General features: G+C 48.2%; 1 protein-coding gene across 3 annotated transcripts in view; it reads left to right on the forward strand.

The window, feature by feature from the left end:
• LOC105470057 (vitamin D receptor) overlaps window positions 1–19,970 on the forward strand; it is a 70,253-nt gene that overhangs the window by 12,554 nt on the left and 37,729 nt on the right. For 2 of the 3 annotated variants that reach the window (XM_011721782.2, XM_071071821.1), the window contains exons 2-3: window positions 9,960–10,040; window positions 13,683–13,830. In XM_011721782.2, coding sequence (XP_011720084.1) covers window positions 10,022–10,040; window positions 13,683–13,830 — 167 coding nt within the window. In that variant the 5' untranslated portion in view covers window positions 9,960–10,021. The remainder of the gene's footprint in view (window positions 1–9,959; window positions 10,041–13,682; window positions 13,831–19,970) is intronic. The other variant, XM_011721785.2, reaches the window with a different exon arrangement.

The raw sequence follows: 19,970 nt of genomic DNA on the forward strand, positions 1-19,970 counted from the left end.
CTGGCACTTACCTGGATTGTAGGACGTGTCGTACTGAATTGGACGTTCCTGTTTGTCCCCCATCCCCACCCCCTAATCCGCAGTAGACTGTAAGCTCCCAGAAGACAGGGTCTATGTCTTGCTCACCACTGCGTCTCTCACTTCCAGTACAGGCCTTTCCGTGTGGCCGGCACTTAAACATAGGCAGCGTCCCCATCAGAGATAAGGCAGCAGAGGCCAGCACAGGCCAAGAAGAAATGCTGCCACATCCCATCCCTGGCCCTTCAGGGGTGTTCCCAAGAGGGACCCTACCCAGAAGGATGGCCAGAAGCCTGACCAAACCACTCTGGAGAAGCTCTTTAGGGGAAGTCATTCAGATCAGAAATGGAGGAGCGGCCGATGTCACCTTGGGGTGCCTGCTGCTGCCCTTGAAAGTGAGTGGGAACTTCCCACATGGCCCAGGTCCCGAGAAGCTGCATGAACACTGTACGGGGGAAGTGTCCACCCCTCCCTAATAACCCAGAAGTTGGAGAGGATATGTTTGGGCAAATCAGCCCTGTACGGGACCGGAGCTGCCTGGTGGAGAGTTAACCCAGCCCTGCCCATCTCAGAGGACCCTGAGGATCCTTTCCTGATTCTGACACAGGCTTCAGAATCTATCCCAGGATAAGTGAATGGCCTTCCCAGGCCTTTAAGAGCTGGGGCAGCCAGGAGTCCAGGCCCACTGAGCCAGAGCCCACCCCATGTCTAGGTGAAGTGGAATGGTGGGGCCATTCTTCTGCCAGGGCTTCCACAGTTCTCGCTGCCAGCTCCTGACTCCAGCCCCTCGGCACCCACCTCAGCCTTCTCCTGAGTTCTGCTTTCTGCTGCAGGTGGTGGTGGGTGGGAATGGGTGGTGGTAGTGCCGCTGCCCTGGTAACAGTCAGAGGGGCATCCTGGAGGTAGTCAAGCTTCAGGTCCCACTACAGTGATAACAGATGCAGGTACAGGACCAGCACTTGATAATGGGGGAGGTGGGGCACGGAGGTGACACTGGGTGAGAAGCGACAGGAAGGACAATGGGTATAAGGGTTGGTAATCAGTGACAACTTGGGAGCCACAGGCTTTATCTTTTACTTGGAGGAAAAGTCTAGATTTGTACCTCAGCTTCTCTGATTGTTAGGGGAGAGATTAGAACAACTCACATCTCCTCACCCCAAGAAGTTTTGGAAGAGTTTTAGAAGCCACAGACAGTGGGTGGGGTGGTCAGTTTTTTTCCCAGCTCAGCAAAATTGTGGCTTTCTGGGCAATGTTTGTTTGGGGTGGAGCTTTTGGGACTGAGAAGCAGGCATCCTGCCCTTCACAGCACCTCTATGGGGCCTGAAGATCTTCTCATTTTCCTGGATTCTCCAGTGATTATACTAAAGCCAGGTACAGTTCCAATAAAGTTAACATATAAAGCTTATGGTGTGCCAGGCACCCTTCTGAGGGCTACTCAGAGATCAGCTCATTTGATCCCACACAAGACCTGAGACTCAGGTATTATCATGTCCCTATTTGTAGATGAGGAGACAGGAATGGGCTCTGGGGGCATCTGAACAGTGGTCAGGTGGCCAGGGGCATAGGCTGGCCCAGGTAGCTGGACAAAGGCAAGGGGTCTGATCCCAAGGATCCCAAATATCTCGGAGCTGGTAGGACCTGGGGTTTGGATACTGACCTTTGATACAATGCAGGAAGAGCCTGAGTGATTCAGAGATCATGTTGGTCCCAGAAGGAAAATAAGGAGAATAAGCCTGGCCACCTGGATAGGGGTAGGTGGTTGGGCCTCAGAGAGGTTTGCCTGAGCAAGAGTGGCTCAGGTCTGGGCAGGCTACTGTCCCCAGGAGCACCCTCCCTGCCCGTCGGGTCCCTCTGCCCCTCCCTCCTGCACATGTCACACTGACCACATCTGTAGACATCTTGAGTTGTAGCTGCAGATGGGGACCAGTGGCTTCCATTTTCATTTTAGCCATTTTGTCTCCTGCACCCTCTCCCTTCATACAGTCTAGTCAGAAGAGCACTTCTAGGGCACAGGTTCTCAGTCCAAGCTGTGGGAAAGCTCCCCTTATCCAAGAGAGTTTAAAAGTAGTGACTTGGGTTTTTGCGAGTGTTTTGTTTAGTTAGGACTTGTGGGGAGGAACCATGCTAAGCCATAACCAATGAGGAGAAACAAGACAGCCTGTCTGCCCCCAGGAGCCGGTCCTTTGCTCTTCTGCAGTCAGGTCACTGACTGGACGCTCTGGTCATTCCAGTGGAAGAAGAATGTAACCTGCATGGTAATGTGACAACTGTTTCCTCCCTGACCCCAAAGGAGCTGGCTCTAGAAGGTTGGGATCAGTCCTGAATATACTTTATGTGTTAGATTTACATATATATATATATATATATATATATATATATATTTATATATATATATATAAAATACAAAACAATAACCCTTCCAGGGTTTCTCGTGGCAGTTGAAATAGTCCCACATGTGGTCATCAGAAAATAAGCCATTCCTCATACCAATATGGGGTAAGCTCCTTGACCTCTGAGGGGCAGGAGTGCTTCCTGCTGTGTGTTTTAGAATCCCTCCCTGCTCTGTTTCGTGGCAGTGAAATGCCTCGTGGCCCTGTCTAAGTGTGTCTTTCACGGATTTTTGAATCATGTTCTAGTTGCTTGGACCTGCCACATGGGCCCAGTGTTCATTTGAGCATAACTGTACTAAATCCTTTTTCCAGATCAGCATAATAAAGGAGTGATGTACAATTAAAAAAAAAAAAAAAAAAAAGAGTGGTTTAGGCCTATGTGGACTCAGGCTGAGGGTCCCAGCATTAAGACAGATGCTTAGCCTGGAGGGACGCACGCAGCCACACTGGAAGCTGGGCTTGGGAATGGCTTGGAAGCAGCCCTCTTCTGCTGTCTTGAGTTGCTTTTTTGTTTTTGCTTTTATTTTTAGAGAAAATCCCATTTAGCTATCAGCTGCACTAACACTAGCAGTAGTTCGGGTCTCCCCAAAGAAGGGCTGGACCTATTCTCTCTCTTTGGGTCTGCCCAGTTTCTATTTCTTGGTCTTTAAGTCACTGAACAAATAGCCTCCTTGTCTCATCAACTTTTCCCTGTAGCAGATATCCTTGGGAAGTACTCCCATGCTAGTGTCCCAGGAAAATTCACTCAGAGTAGAGAAAGCTCAAGCCAGGCATATCCCACTTCCCTCTAAAGTACTCTCTGTCTTGAGTCCTTGTTCATGTCTCTGGCCATGGGAGCTGAAGCCAGGAGCTGGAGTTGGTCAGGGAGGAGCACGTAGGTGATCCTAGCGACTTTTTTGTTTCTCTGTGTTGATTGTAAGGATGTAGTCAGTGCTGGTGGTACTGCTGCAGTCTGCATCAGGCCTCCTACAGGGAACTCTCAGCCCCAAAGGGAGAGTACACACCTGTTTCCATGGCCCATTCCTACCCCACACCACACTCTCGCCCTGAAGCTACTCAGGCAGGTGATTGGGGCTCCTGGACTAAGCCAGGCTGGAGATGAGAAAGTACACTTCCTTACTGTGTGGCCTTGGATATGTCACTTCCTCTCTGATTACCTCAGAGGAGACTGAGAAGAGACTGAGGCCATCAGAGAGGAAGTGACATGTCCAAGGCCACACATTAAGGGAGTGTACTTCTCTTCTCTTGTTTTTATTGACTTTCTTAGAATTTTTTCTTTTTATTTGTAGTTGACACATAATAATTGTACATATGGAATACAGAGTGATATTTCAATATGGGTACACAATGTGCAGTGATCAAATCAGGGCAATTCGCTTATCTATTACCCCAAACATTTATCATTTCTTTGTGTTGTGAACATTCAAAATCCTCTGTCCTAGCTTTTGGGGAATATAAGGTAAATTATAGTTAACCACAGTCACCCTGCAGTGTTGCAGAAAACCAGAATCTATTCTTCCTGTCCAGCTTTAATTTTGTATTTGTTAACCAACCTCTCCCCATTTTCTCCTCCATGCTACCCTTCCCAGCCTCTAAATACCCATGGTTCTACTTGTGTGGCCTCCATTTCTTCAGCTATAAAACCAGAGAGATTGGACTGTAGCTTCTAAATGGGCCAGTCCCCTATGCGTCACCGGCCACTCTCCAGCATAGCCTGCCTGTTACCTGGAGAGCAGTAATCAGCCCAGAAATCTTGTTGACAAAGCTGAGGGCAGAGTTTCCACTGGAAAAAAGCAGCTTGCGGGAAAACTTGTTGATAAGAAGTGGAAATCTATCTAAGTAAGCCGTATATCTCCTGCCCCACTGCCTGAGTCCTCATGGGCTCCCTGCTCTGAGTCCTGCCACGCTCCAAGAAGCTGCTAGAGCTCCCCAGAGCGGCATTGGTGAATGAGTGTGTGTAGCCTGGTTTCCATGGAGTGACCCATGAGCCCTGTGATATGGTTTGGCTGTGTCCCCACCGAATCTTAACTTGAATTGTATCTCAGAATTCCCACGAGTTGTGGGAGGGACCCAGCGGGAGGTAATTAAATCATGGGGGCCCCTCTTCCCACGCTATTCTTGTGATAGTGAATAAACCTTACGAGATCTGATGGGTTTTAGCAGGGGTTTCCACTTTTGCTTCTTCCTCATTTTTCCTTTGCCACCGCCATGTAAGAAGTACCTTTCACCGTATTAATGAGGCCTTCCCAGCCATGTGGAACTGTAATTCCATTTAAACCTCTTTTTCTTCCCAGTCCACATATGTCTTTATCAGCAGCTTGAAAATGGACTGATATATCCTGATACTGTAGGGGGTGTCAGTCCATGACTTTTAGCAGATTCTCAAAGGTGATGCATAGTCCCAAAAGGGTTAATGAAGAACAAGCTTCAGGGGTAAACTCCTTCCTGCAACTCCGGTGTCATCAGCCACTGAATTTCCCATCATTCAGTCAGTCATGACTGGTGAGCCTCTTAAACGTTCTTAGAGGTATTTAGAGCTGTGTTTCTGGGACCCAGCCTCCTCTGGAAAGAGCCAAGTGGCAGACAGAGGAGGCGGCAGCCCTGCTGGGAGCACATCCAGCACTCACGCTGCTCCACGGGCCCTTTCCGTGGAACAGACGCTGTTCTCTCCAGGTGCAGACCACAAAGGCAGACGCTGTCTGTGCTACCACCTTACTCACTCTTCTTATGGGGATCATGATCAAACCTGGGAAGTTGACGGGGTCTAAATCAAAATTAAGTGTAACCCAGGCTATCTTCTGCAGCTTCTCCCCTGCAACCTCACTCACGACATAAGCATTGTAGAGTGTTCTATTTTTATGATAATTTTCTGACTGATGGAAGTGAAGTGTCTTAGGGCTTAGTGCCTTAGAAAAGTCTAAGAGTCTTAGAAAAAGGGATCCTTTTTCTTTTTAATTTTTCTTTTCCTCTTCTTTTTTTTTTTTTTTTTTTTTTTTTTGAGATGGAGTTTCACTTTTGTCACCTAGGCTGGAGTGCAACGGTGCCATCTCGGCTCACTGCAACCTCTGCCTCCCTGGTTCAAGAGATTCTCCCGCCTCAGCCTCCTGAGTAGCTGGGATTACAGGCACACACCACCATCGCTGGCTAGTTTTTGTTTTTTTAGTAGAGATGGGGTTTCGCCATGTTAGCCAGGCTGGTCTCGAACTCCTGACCTCAAGAGATCCACCAGCCTGGGCCTCCTGAAGTGCTGGGATTACAGGCATGAGCCACCGCGCCTGGCCAGGGCTCATTTTACTAATGTGCATATGGCACCATATGGTGGCCCCCTAATCCCTCCTCTAGAGCTCCTGTGTGAATGGCCTAGTAGGTTTGTCTAACATGGCTGCAAAGAGCTGTCTAGGAGCAGCCATTGAAAGCTATGGGGGCTGTTCCATCTGTGCATGATACAGAGCTTTCTAAGCATAGAGTCATCCAGAGAGAGTGGATTGCCATGGGAGATGGTTCTCCACTAGGAAAATTATTCAAACGTGGGCTAGAAAGCCATTTGGCTAGAATATTATAGAAGAAATTTAAGATGATTGGACTAGGTGGTGCTGTTGCCTTCCAATCTTGAGATTTTCTGAGCTGAATGTTATCTATTGGGTTTTACTGTGGACATTGTGGTCTGTAGAAAATAATTCTAACTATTCTTACCCATGTTTAAAATGTGTGTGTATGAAGGAGCTGGGGAGACAGTCGGGGCAGGAAGTAGTTTGGATATGTTCTATTTACACAGTAAACCCTCTCCTCTCCCCCTTATTATCACTCTGTTCCCTGTCAGCTTCTTCTGGGAGATACTGAGACTGTTGTGGACAAAGAAAATGGGTACATGTTGGGGATGGTGGAGAAGGAAGAGAGGGTATCACCTTAGCTGGCCATGATATTGCTGTGCCTGAGTTATGCACCAGGCAAAAAGAGATGACAAATAAAAAGTCAGGTAGGTCATGCAGTGCTCAGCACTCGATGGGGCAGAGTTTAAGGGATGATGAAACGAAAAATAGCAAGACAAGGGTGCGCGCGCACAAGTACATGTGCAGTTGTGGCTGGCGGACACACAGGTATATCTTCTCCTAGAAAAGCCCAACACGTGGTTGACTGTGTGTGTGGCAACTTTAGGAAGAAGAAGAATTGTCTCCCACTCTGTGGGGAAATAGCTTAGCTTTCCATTTCTTTCTAGAAGGAGTGGGAACTTTGAAACAATGTCAACAATTAGAAAGCCCAGTTTAGATCACCCCAGTCCCAAACTGGCAGAGAGAGAACCCCTCTCCTGGGGTTGATTAGGGGCCACATCTTTTGTGCCCTTCCTGCTCATTGGCATCTGAGGATGAGTGAGTCTCACTCACTGAGGCATGAATGTTGGGGTTCATCTGGCTAGTGAGGGATTAGGGGGAAATCTTCATCTCATTTAAGGCCTTCTTGCCTGGCGTGGCTTACACCTGTCACCCCAGCTACTGGAGAGTCTGAGGTGGAAGATTGCTTGAGCCTAGGAATTAGAGGCTGCAGTGAGCTGTGATTGTGCAACTGCACTCTAGCTTGGGTAACAGAGGAGACCTTGTCTCTTAAAAAGAAAAAAAAAAAAAATAGTGCTTCTCATGACGGGAATTCCAGTCTTGGAGTTGCATGCTCTCAGAGCTAGAAAAGACATTAGCGGTCAGACTTCTTGTCCACTCCACGGTCCTTCTCAGAGTCACAGCTTTACCACCCTTAGGCGGGTCCAGTCAATGCGGAGTTAAACTGAGCCATGAGGGACTTTGATTTTTGCCTTCCCAGGGCTCTGCCCAGGACACCTGGCAGTTATCACCCTGCAAGACTGCCGTAGGCGAGACTGCCCTGGGGATGCCCATTTAACAGAAGCTGTCGCAAGATGGGGCCGCCTGTGGTGTGGGCTGACAGGCAGATGTGTAGGAGAGGCAATGGTTGTGGCTTCAGTGACTGGAAGGAAATATGTTATCTTCTCATTTCTTGCTAAGGCAAGGTCAGGCCTGGGGTCAGGGTCAGGCAGGGTTTTGATGTGGGATGCAGGCCCTGGAGGGATGGAAGCCAGGGGCTTTCTACACAGTCGAGCTCCTCCCGCTCTGCTTCTCTGAGGCTCAGTGCTGGGGGTTTGGTATTTCTAAAGCAGGGTCAGGAGAGGGTTGCTCTGGGGACGGTCCCAGCAAAAGCAGTGGGATGTTCTGTGTACTCAGAACATGAATTGCTGGTGGGGTGGGCGTGTGACGTGGCAGAGAGCAGGTATTAAGCAGTTTTTCCACCTGTCCTCTTTTCCACCTTGTGTCTTTGCCCCACTTTCCTATAGGTTTGCACTTGGACTCAGAGGCTGAATCTAGGATATCTCTCCTAAAAGGACCATCCAGTACTGGAAAGTCGACTGAGGAGAGGCTCATCTATTGGATGGGATTTTCCCAGATGAGAGGGGCTGGGTGACAGAAAGTGGATGGATCCTGGCTGAGGCCTGCCGTCCCTTGGCCTGGGATCCTTGGAGGGACAAGAACAATCACCGGGTTCTTCCCTCATGACCTGGGGATTGTTCTCTGCATTGCTCCCGACTTAGTGGAAGTGAAAGGTGTCCGGGGCTTAGGGATGCAGAAATGACTCAGAGCTAAGCTACCTAGATTCAAATCCAGCTCCAAAGACGATCACCTTCCCTGCACCTCAGTTTCTACCCCTAACCTGGGCAGTAAAGTATCCACTGGAGGGGGCTGCTGTGAGAGTGAAGTAAGTGAGTACACAGAAAAGCCATGGAGCAGGGCCCAGTGCGGAGCAGTAGGCATCTGCTCTGATGATTGTCATTGGAAAAGGACCCAGTTGGGCACTACAATCAGCCGTCCTTGTTTGGCCCCAGGCACCACCGCCTGCCTGGCTGTGGGACCCTGGGCAAGTCACTCAGAGTGCTCTGAACTTTGGCTTTGCTACCTGTAAAGTAGGACTGCTCCCTGCGTCACAGAACTGTTGTGAGGGCTAAATGAAATAATATATGCAGAGCTTAGCAGGCCTGGCATGTAGTAAATACTCCAGAAACATTTTTTTAAGTTCCAGGGTGGTGGTCTACCTGGATGTCACCTCTGATCTCTGAAAACCACAGGGATTGAGGATAGGAAAGCAGTGCTCCTTTCTGCGTCCACCTTGTCCCCACCTCACCTTCCTGCGCACCAGGAAAGGAGCCTGAGGAGTCAATAAGGCCAGAGGGGGAACCCCGCAGAGCGTGGTCAGCTGGGAAGGACTTGGGCAGTAGGAGCAGTGCAGGCAAAGGAGGGCCTGGCTCGGGAGTACGTGGCAGCACGCCTGTCCTCAGCAGACACCTCCCACTGCCTATGCCCCTGGTGGGGGCCAGCCCAGCTTAGGTTATCTCGGCTCATTGTCCACTGGTGTTTTCTTCGATGCTCCCTGGGAACTGGTAGTGCTGGAAGGGGTGGCAAGTGGCCTCAGCCGGCTCACAGTTCTGGGACTGGGCCCAGGTCTTGAAAGCCCCTTGAGCTCTCCTCCTTCCCTGCTTAGGCTACTGGAAGACAGAGGTCTCCAAAGAAAAACAAAAGCTGGGGTCTAGACATACCCCATCTGGGGTCTGACTTAAAGGCCTTTGCCAGGGTCACCTCCTGTTGGCATCAGAGAAGGAAACTCTGTGTGTGTGTGTGTGTGTGTGTGTGTGTGTGTGTGTGTGTGTGTCTGTCTGTCTGTCTGTCTGTCTACGTCTGCAGGTGGACCAGCAGGGCTGGGTGTGAGTGGAAGTGGAAAGGGTACAATTCTGCCCGTCCCTCGTTGCTGGCCCCCCCTGCCAGCTGCTAAGATCCAGAGTCTGGGCACTAGAGTCAGCTCTACTGCAGCTGGGGGTGTTGAGCGTGTCTGGGGAAGAGCTAAAAGTGGCAGAAAACATCCTGTTTGAAAGCAATACATTGCTGTATTTAACCCCTGCAGCACCTGCTCCGCCTACACCCAGTCTCCACAGACAGGAGATCTCAGACACCTGCCTTCGAAGCTGTCCCAAGAGGCCAAGGCTGTGGGCTGCTATCCAAGCCCGCCCCATTCCCAGCTCTTGTGCGGCTCCTCCACTGCCCTGCCTCGGGCAGCTGTCTTCCCGCTCTTAGCAGTGGGCCACGTGGCCCAGTTGCTCTGCTTCCTGAGCTGCCTACAATCTGGAGATGGAGGGGGTAGTGTGGGTCTCCCTAAGGAAAAGGCCCTTCTTCCCTCCTGACAGCCTGGGCTGTGAGAGGAGGAGGAGTGCCTAGGTGGGAGGTTGTTTCCTTCTGCCCGGGGCTGGTTGCCGCCACCCCTTCCCACGGCTCCTGCTACTCCCTGCCTCGAGGGAGGGCCATCCTGGCTGCTGCCCAGCCTCCACCCCCACACCCCTGCCAGCGATGACATGGCATGCCTGCCCCCAACAAGCCACTTCTGTTTGCAGTCCCTGATCTGGGGACTAAAGTCCCTGGAAAGATCCTCTCGTGCCCACTTCCTTAGAGACTGGTGAGGTGGTCCGTGCTCCGCTTTAGATAAAAGGTTTCCCCTTCTTCATTTCAGAAGGCTTTGGGTCTGAAGTATCTGTGAGACCTCATAGAAGAGCACCCCCGGGCTCCACTTACATGCCCTGTGCTCCTTCAGGTAGGTGTTTCCTCATCAGCCACAACTTCCCTGGCTTTCTGTTTTCAAGGGGCAAGGGTGGACCATAAGAAGGTGGTGGGCAGGAGAAGGAAGGGATACCACCCAGGATCTTGCAAGGTGGGTCCCGGACCAGCAGAGTCTGCAGCTGAGATGCATGAGTGTGTGGGGTGCGGGTGGGAGTTCAGAGAAAGGCTCAGGAGATGGGGCTTGCTGACTCCGGCTATGACCCTGGCTGGGCTCTCCTGTGCGTCTGATATTTCCTATCCGGCCCCATCTCCTCTTTCTCTTTCCTGCCTTCTGTAGTCTCTGCCTGTCATTCCTGGGACTTTCAGCTTTCAAGCCGCAGAGGCTTGGGCATCTTCTCCACATGTGGACTCTGGTCCTGGGCACTGGCTTCTTGATAGCAGCAAATAACCTTAGGCAGGGTTGGGTCTTCCGTCAGCTCCCCTGAAATGGGCCTCTGGCTGCTCAATCCAGTCTTTCCAGCCTTCACCCCCAGCATGGAGACCTCCTGATGTCAGGGCAGCACCCCATCCCATTGCAGGACTGCCCTGTTGCTGTGCTGTGGTAGTATGTTGTTCCAACTCGCTTGTATCATAGCATCTCCAAATGAGCCCATGTGATGCTGAACATGTGTTGGACTGATTTAACAGATATTCCTTCCTACCCCCCATTTGATTTCTCTGTTTTCCACGAAATCCACCGGATACTTGGGAGCCTGGATGACCCAGACTCTGTAGCAACACCATGATGACTCGGAGCTGCAGCATCTCAGCTGACCCGGGGTTAAGCCACAAGCATCCTGGATGGTTTCCCCCTATTACCCCACAATGATATTGGGCCTCTGGGATGCTGGCAACATCTTGACCGTGTGCTATGTTCTAAACCCTGCAGGCGTCAGCTTGGACTTGGGATGGTCTTTCGGGACAATGTTGATAGACCCACAAGCACTTTTCTATTTCTAATTGTTTTTAAATTATGAAATGTTTATATATTCAGAAGGGCATGCAAACACAGATGTACAAAACATAGATGTAGTGTTTTGATAATAGTAATAATAAGAAGATACCATATGCTCACTACTCAAAGAAATAGAATACGGCTACTACATAACACATACCCCTCCCCAATCTTATCTCTCCAAAGGTTTCTGTTAATCATTCCTTTGTTCTTTTTTTCTGAAATTTTCTTATAGGTTAAGGGGGTGCCTGTGCAGGTTTGTTACAAAGGTATATTGCATGATACTGAGATTTTGAGTATGAATGAATTGTCTCCCAGGTTGAGGGCATAGTACCCAATAGGTTGTTTTTCAGCCCCTGCCCCTGTCCACTTGTATTCCCAGTGTCCATTGTTCTCATCTTTATGTCCATATGTACATGATGTTTAGCTCCCACTTATAAGTGAGAACATGGGCTATTTGGTTTTCTGTTTCTGGCTTAGTTTCCTTAGGATAATGGTCTCCAGCTGTATCCATGTTGCTGCAAAGGACAAAGGACTCGATTTTGTTCTTTTTTATGGTTGCATAGCATTTCAGTGTGTGTGTGGGTATGTGTGTATACATGTATATGTGTGTGTGTGTATGTATATATATACACACACATATACACATATATTGCATATACATATATATGTACATATACATATATACACACACACATATATATACACACACACATACACACACACACACACACACACATATACACTGCATTTTCTTTATCAGTCCAGAGTTGATGGGCACCTGGGTTGATTCCATGTCTTTGCTATCACTACAATGATCTTTGTTCTTTTTCTGAAAGTGCTTCTCTCTTTATATGTAAGTATATATTTATACTTGCTAAACTTTAATGTATATATACTTGCTAAACTTTATATAAAAGTATGTATTAATGTATATTTAATGTATACTTAATGTATATATTATATATACATTAGAGTTTAACAAGTATAAGTCTAGCTGTGAATGAAATTAGCAATAGTGTCACTATTATTATTAGGATGGTTCAAAAGTAATTACGATCTTTGCCATTATTTTCAATGGCCAAAACCACAATTACTTTTGCACCAACCTGATATATTAAGGTTTCCAGAAAAAGAAAAGCTAAATGAGGTTAGGGAATCTCCGAGGTCTGTCTGTGACCGGGATTCCCTCTGTCCCTTTGGGACTGGCAATACTATATTCTTGCTTTTCTGCACCACTTCTTTCCCTTGGTGTGAAGCTCTTTGGGGAATTTTTAGATAGTATTTGTTTTATTCATTTGGCAGTAGTAGTTTCTAGACGTGTCTTAAAGTTTGGGCTTCTCTGGGCCTCATTTGTAAAGGGGATGATGATAATAGCATCTACACCATGGAGTGGTATGAAGGTGAAATAAGACTTAATGAGCTTCGATATTCCACACCCTCTATCAGAGATCATGGGCCTAGTCATTGAAAAGTAGCTCAGAGCCTCCCAAGGGCCCCCAGAATCTGCCTCTGTCACCCAGGGGCAGGAGGAAATGGTACCCTGGGATGGAGTGGGTTCTTGTTTCTTCTTTCCTGGCTTTCTTTCTTATTTTTCTTCTGACATGAAGGACCCTTTGCCTTGGGTCAAAGGGGTCACTGAAACCTGTAATGACCCTTTTGAGGATTCGGATAAAGTTGGGAGAACTGGGAGGCAGTGGGGTCTGAAAGCATTTTAGGGCAGTCTGAGGTATTCCAGAATCATCTCTGAGCCTAACAGTAGACAAGATTAGACGCAGCAGGCAAAGCCGAGGGCCCAGTTTTGGCTAATGAAAGAGTCACGCCAGCTGCTTCCTGAGAAGGCCCTCTCAAAGCTGTGGCCTTTCGTTTCTTCTGTCTCTTCTACTTTTCCTCAAGTGTGAAATCCATCTCTAGATGATAATGCCTATTTATAAAAACCATCTCTGAAAACACAATTAATTGTATAGGACTCACATGACTCAGAAGAACATTCAAAATAATGTTTTAAGTATTATTGCCCAAAAAAGGGGGGATGTATCTTGAAATTTTGATCATCTTGGTACCAGAACAAAAGGGGCATAAGCCTATTAGCCCTGAGCTTTATGGTTGCAAGGAGCTGGGGCTGGAATGACCAGGGCACCTAAACCACCAAAATCACTCCTCACCCTCAAGAGGAGGAGGCCTAAGGGTTTCTCTTCACATGTAGGTGCTGAGGCTGAGGGAGGACTCTCGTTTTCCCTTGGAGAGGGCATTGGGCAGGATAGAAGCCCCCGACCTGGTTCAGGTCTGTGCCTGAGGCAGAGCTAGTGCCAGTAGTATGCATGGGTTCATTCATATGATCCTTGCAGCCTGGAAGTAAAACACCTTTTCCAATGCAGACAGTGGGGGCATGCAGAGATGAACCACTAAACCCAAGTTAGCCTGACAGATGCAACATCTGAAACCAGGCAGCTGATTCCAAGCCATGCTCTGAGCCAGCTTTGTAGGGAGAATCATATATGAGGGCTCAAAAGGCACTGTGCCCAGGCCTGGGCCCTGGGGAGATGCCCACCCTGGCTGAGCTCCCTGGGGGTGGGAGATGGGGGCGGTGGGATGAGGCTAGGGGGTGGGTGGCACCAAGGATGCCAGCTGGCCCTGGCACTGATTCTGGCTCTGACCGTGGCCTGCTTGCTGTTCTTACAGGGATGGAGGCAATGGCAGCCAGCACTTCCCTGCCTGACCCTGGAGACTTCGACCGGAATGTGCCCCGGATCTGTGGGGTGTGTGGAGATCGAGCCACGGGCTTTCACTTCAATGCTATGACCTGTGAAGGCTGCAAAGGTTTCTTCAGGTGAGGCTTCTTCCCAGGCTCTCCCCAAGGGAAAGGGAGGGAGAAGAAGCAAGGTGTTTCCATGAAGGGAGCCCTTGAATTTTTCACGTCTCCTTCCTTGTAATGTCCATGGAACATGCGGCGCTCACAGCCATAGGAGCAGGAAGGTCTTGGTGAGTGCTTTCTTCTTTTCCCTCCTCTCAGCTCCAGATGTGTCCCCTGACTCACTTGGAAATTGCTTTCCTGAGGTTGCTGTGTGGGTTTCTGTCTTTCTATTACACCTGTGACCCATAGCCTCCTGCACCAACCCATGTGTCCGTCCTTCCAGAATGAACCTCCTCCCTGTTGATGATCATAGCTTCCTCACTCAAGACACAGGCATGTCTTTGGGGAAAGCCCAAGAACATGGCTTCAGAGCTTGCCTTTCCATCCAATCCAAACTGTTCCTTGGAACATGGGAAATGGCACCTCTTGTCGGGTCATCATGATCTGTACCCGTGTCTTCACCCAAGGATTGTTTGTCCTGGTCTGAAAGTCAACCTTGGAACACCCAGGCAGTGTCAGGAATATACCTGCATTCCTGTATCAGGGCCAGCTTCTTTACCAACACACTCCCCTTACATGAGCCCAGGATTACAGGTGTGATAGGTGTGGGAAAAGCACTGGAGGTTCCCATCCAAAGCCAGGGTGGGAGGGTGGGAAAGGGGTGAATTGGGGCAGGAACTGGGAATCATGAGAAATTAGCGTTTGGCATGTATTGGAGAGACAGAGACAGTAGCCTGAAAGAAGGCAGCCAAAACAGAGCTTCTGTCTAGCAGTCTAGACTGGAGGTGACTATGGCAGGGCTCTAACCATCAAATGAGGAAAGCACAAATCAAGTCCAGAGGAGGATGCTGAGGTCGGCTTGGTTGTCTAAACTGGAGTGCTCTCCTCGCCTTGGGAGCACAGTGAATTCAAGTCCAGGTGCTTGTGTGGGACTCTTACTCAAGGACTTGGGGGCTCTCTGTCAACACAAGCTCCCAATTCACCTGCCCTCTGCCCCAGGAATCAGCAGGCCCAGAGTTTCATGGCCTTGAGCAATTGCTGGGCAGCGGGATTTCTGTGGGTGCTAATTGCCTGTTTGGCCTGGCACTGACTGCCCGCTTGGCTTCCTGGCAACCTACTCCCCAGCTCGGGGAACCAGACAAGCAGCATCGCTGGCTCTAAGTCCTGTTGCTGCATTTGCCAATCCTCGGGCCAGAGGTCCACACATCCTGCAGGGTGGGCCTTCTAGAGCCCTGGTTGTGTGTCCCAGGTGACACATGAACCCTTTTCTGCCAGGTCCTGGGACGTGGGGGGCTGCCTTGAGTGCTAAGGAAGGGGGAATCTAATGCACACCTCAGAGCCTGCTTACTACCATGAAACCCATCAGAAAGGCATGGTCTGGGGTGCTGGCCATGGCAATAATTTATGGGATATCCTTGCTCAAATGGATGTCCTTGACATCTCTAGGCTTTAATTAACTCAACTAATGTCATGCATGTATTGATATCCAGCCCCTCTGCTACATAGTGTTAATCTGAGGATTAATGAGATGGCATGTAAAAAAGTGCTTTGAAAAACACTTTTTCAGTCTGATGAAAAAAGCTGAGATTTTTTAGCCTGATGGGCCACTACTACTGCCCTTCATGGAACCATGCTCTCATAAAATAAACAAAAGTCGCGCAGCCAGCCAGCAAGCCAGTCACTTTCCTCGTGTGTGTGTGTGTGCGTGTGTGTTTAATTTTTTTATAGTGATGGGGCCTCCCTATGTTGCCCAGGCTGGTCTCAAACTCCTGGGCCCAAACGATCCTTCCATCTTGGCCTCCCAAAGTTCTACGATTAATGGCATGAGCCACCATGTCTGGCCTTGTGTTTCTTTCACTCATTCCCTCACCAGACTTGAATCAGCATTTATGATCTGGCATTGGGCTAGGAGCTGTCAATATGGAGTTTCTCACCGAAAGTCATATCTTGTCAATCTGCAACCAAAACATTTGGTTATGGAGTCTCTACCCTCAAATCCACTCTCTCCTCCTAGGCCTCCTTCCCCCTGAGATCCAGTTCTGGGAAATGAGAATCTTAGATGGCAGCTGGTTGAGTGGTGACATATTGAACGCCAGTTCCTCACTGGAGTGGCTCTGACTGCTATGCATCTGTAGTTGCTGCCCTTGGACACACCACTAGGCTGGGAATCCTCAGGACAGGAATGTGTGAGGCATCTGGGTGGAGGGAGGACAGGTCCTGTCATGCCCCGGGCTGAGTGTGGAAGATGGCAGAATGAAGAAGGATGGTATGTTTGTAGTCTGTGTCACCACAGACTGACAGAGTGACTGTGTTGCTTGTGGGCACATGATGCCACCATAACCCACCATCAATCCACCTCCACAAGAGCCCTTAGAGTCTGTTGCTGGCTGTTGGTCACAACCACTGCTTGCAATGCCTGGCACTATGGGCTGCAGACTGGTTTTGTCTTGTTACCCTGTCCTCAGTCTACCTTACTTAGATCTTTACTGTCCCTGTCTTGATGACTAAGTCAGGCTGCTACATTCTAAAGGGCCAACATGTCTGTCACTTGCTTGAGGATGTGGATGAAAGAGAGTGAGTGGGGTTATCTATGGATTGTCCAAGAGTAATGTTCAGAAACTTGAGGGAAGGTCACTGAAGCTGTCAAGAAAGACAGCTGCAAGGTTCTGAATTTTGTTTGATATGTAAATAAACACACGTGCACACACACACACACACACACACACACGCAGATAGTCAATCTTCATTATTCATGGATTCTGTATTTGCAAATCTGCCCTCTTGCTAAAATTTACCAAAATCAATACTTGCAGCCCCTTTGTGGTCATTTGTGAACATGTGCAGAGCAGTGAAAAACTCGCGTGGCTTGGCACCTATCTTCCCAGCCAGGGTCTTCACAATCTATTTAGTGCTACCTTTTTTGCCTTTTTGTGATTTTTGTTGGTGACTTTGCTGTTTAAAACAGTTCCCAAGTGTAGTGCTGCACTGCTGTCTGGTGTTCCTAAGTGCAAGGCTGTGATGTGCCTTACAGGGAAACTAGGTGTGTTAGACAAGCTTCCTGCAGACAACATTGCTGCTGGCTGTTTGTTCAATGTTAACAAATCAACAGTATCTATTGAATAAGATGTCGTTAAACAGAAAACTCACATAAGACAAGGTGATGTGTTGATCAGTTGATGAAAATTTTGTGACCAGAGGCTTGCAGAAACCTCACCCTGTGTTTCCCCCAGGAACAATGTTTCAATATTCACTAATCCAGTGTCCACAGTGACTTTATAGACCATTACTACCGTGAATAATGAGAATCAGCTATACATACATCATTTCTCCCCTTCTTCCACCCTTGATGCCTGCTTCTCCTTCTTTGCTTCATCCAAATTTTATTTGGAAGTTTTCCATTTTGGTCTGGTCTACATAGTTGCTTGAGAACCCTGTGGTCGCTTACATCTGTTTGTGAAACTCTGATCCCAGGAAGCAAGGACAATATCAGTGGTCTGTACCTTCTCTATGGTGGGCGCTGCATCCTTGCATCCTTGGGAACACAGAGATGACAGCAACTAAGTCCTTGCTCTCAAGGAGCTTGCTTGGCCCTTTCCTGTTAATTATTGATAGACAGCATTGCTTGAATGTTGGGTCACCAGCTGTTTTCCAAGCCCTGGAAACCAGGAATTCAATCCCATTTGACCATCTAGTATTTGGTTTGGCTTCTAAGATAGTTAACTAAACTGCTCTAGGAGCTAGTTGTTCTCATCAAAACTAGTCTAAGACTCATAATCTAGCTGAAGTGTGATGATGGTTAGAAGATTAGAGAGGGATCACACTTCTATTGATCTATGATCGGGCATTAGAGGCCATTGCTGGTCAATTCCTTCGGCCAGCTCTTTCATGTTGCTTGTGCTTCTTGATATTCTGGAATACAGGGACATCCTCAGAGAAAGATGATATTTCCAGTGTGAATATAAGGTTGGCACAGGCAGGCTTGTAGATGGCCAGACACCTCTTGGCTATATGTTAACAACTAAAGCATAAGTAAGAGCCAGAGGAGGAAAAACATTTGGAATAGGTCTATTCCAAATGATATATATAGTGGATAATCCATATATGTATATGCATGTGGATGAATATGGTCATGGATGGCTTTGTCCGGGATCTGATACAAAGGAAAGGTGTAATGGACAGAGAAGAAAATCAGAGGAACCCCTTTGATGAAGAGAATGAAGGTGGATGGTGAGGTTTAAGAGCTGATCCTGGAAGGCAGGATGAGAAACAGGTCATCATTTGCCTGCTTATCTTGTCTTCTTCCTCCCTGTTGGGATGCTTTAATCAGGACGCTGTGCAGCTGTGTGCTACAAGCTACAAGCTAACAAAGACAGTGCAGAGAAGTGCGTTTTCGCGTCCTAGCTCCATGAAGACTTTGTTAATTGTGGGTCATGCAGAGTGCAGGGGGCAAAAGGTAGGCTGGCGCGGATCCAGGAACATGAGGAATGTTCTGGCATTCAGGAAGGTCACCCCACTGAAATTTGTGGCTCTTCTAGCAACCTGATGTGAAGGGAAGCAGAGAAATAGGGCAGATGTCCAGGAATTTAAAACCTAAACTGCTTAAAGGAGAGAAAATAGAGAAAAAAGGGAGGAACAGCCACACGGGGTATTCTATGGGCACAAGTAAATGAGTGACCAAGAAGTCAGTGGTGCTGGAGAGACTTTGTCCAGGTCCAGTTTGGCAGCCAGCCTCCATTCACAGATGTTCATGGATGTGAATGAAAGAGAATGAGTGGGGTGATCTATGGATGGTCCAAGAGTAATGGTTCAGAAGCTTGGGTCGAGGAGGCCAGAATATTTGGAGAGGGAAGGTCACTGAAGCTATCAAGAAGACAGCTGCAAGGATAGGATTTAACATTACCTTTTTGTCATTCTTTTATTTCTTTTGAAATTCAGCACTCTAATCAGGGCTCATTTGCATGACTTTGCACTCAGCACACACTTGAGATCTTCCCTGTGCTTGGGTTATACAGGGCCAGTGGAGAGCATGGTCAGATGTGACCCCACACTTCCAAAGCATCCTTCTAGAGACTGCTTGAATCCCTAGGGGGATTTGTCCTGGAGGAGTCCTTCAAACAGCCTCCTACTTCATGCTCCTGGACTTTGGGAAAGCATGTTTTTGACTGCTGCTGTAGCTTGGATTGAGAGATGGTACATTCCTGATGAGGACCATAGTATATATGAAGATCAGTGTATTAGTCCATATTCACACTGCTATAAAGAACTACCCAAGACTGACTAATTTATAAAGAAAGAGGTTTAATTGACTCATGGTTCTGTATGGATGGGGAAGCCTCAGGAAACTTACAATCATGGTGGAAGGGAAAGGGGAAGCAAGGCCTGTCTTACATGGCAGCAGGAAAGAGAGAGAGAGAGCAAGTGAAGGGGGAAGTGCTACACTTTAAAACCATCAGATCTTGTGAAAATTCACTCAGTATCACAAGAACAACAAGGAGGAAATCTGTCCCCATGATCCACTCATGTCCCAGCAGGCCCCTCCTTTGACACATGGGGATTATAATTCAAGATGGGATTTGGGTGGGGACACAGAGCCAAACTATATCAATCAGATTCCTTGGAGTCAAACAGATCTTGATTCTAATTCCAGCTTTCACACTTGCTAGCTGTGTGACTTAAAGCAAGTTATTTAACTTTCCTGTGCTTTTTTGTGTCACTTGTAAAACAGGGATAATACCTACCCAAAAGGTTGTCGAGAACATTGGCGATAGTATGTAAAATACTGACCTAGAAAGCTTCCAATGGTGATCACTAGTATCATTATCCCTTTTTAGTGTCTTAGTTTTGTGGACAGACGATCCTTTCTTCCTTTCCTCTAACATGGAACTTGGAAAGTGTAACTGTGTGATGTGTTGGCAGTGGTCTCTGAAAAGAGGTTCCTAAACAGAAGGAGGTATGAAGAGGGAAGGGCTGGGCCAGGGGCTCTGAGAGAGCTTCATGTCAGTCAAAGGCTGGCTGGTGCTCAACAGAACTGGACTGGTGCTCAACAGAACTCAACAGGCTGGCTGGTAGAACTGGCTGGTGCTCAACAGAACTGGACAGTGGTTGCTGTAACTAGC

The sequence above is a fragment of the Macaca nemestrina genome, chromosome 10 (genome assembly GCF_043159975.1).
Source record: "Macaca nemestrina isolate mMacNem1 chromosome 10, mMacNem.hap1, whole genome shotgun sequence".
NCBI classification, from domain to species: domain Eukaryota; kingdom Metazoa; phylum Chordata; class Mammalia; order Primates; family Cercopithecidae; genus Macaca; species Macaca nemestrina.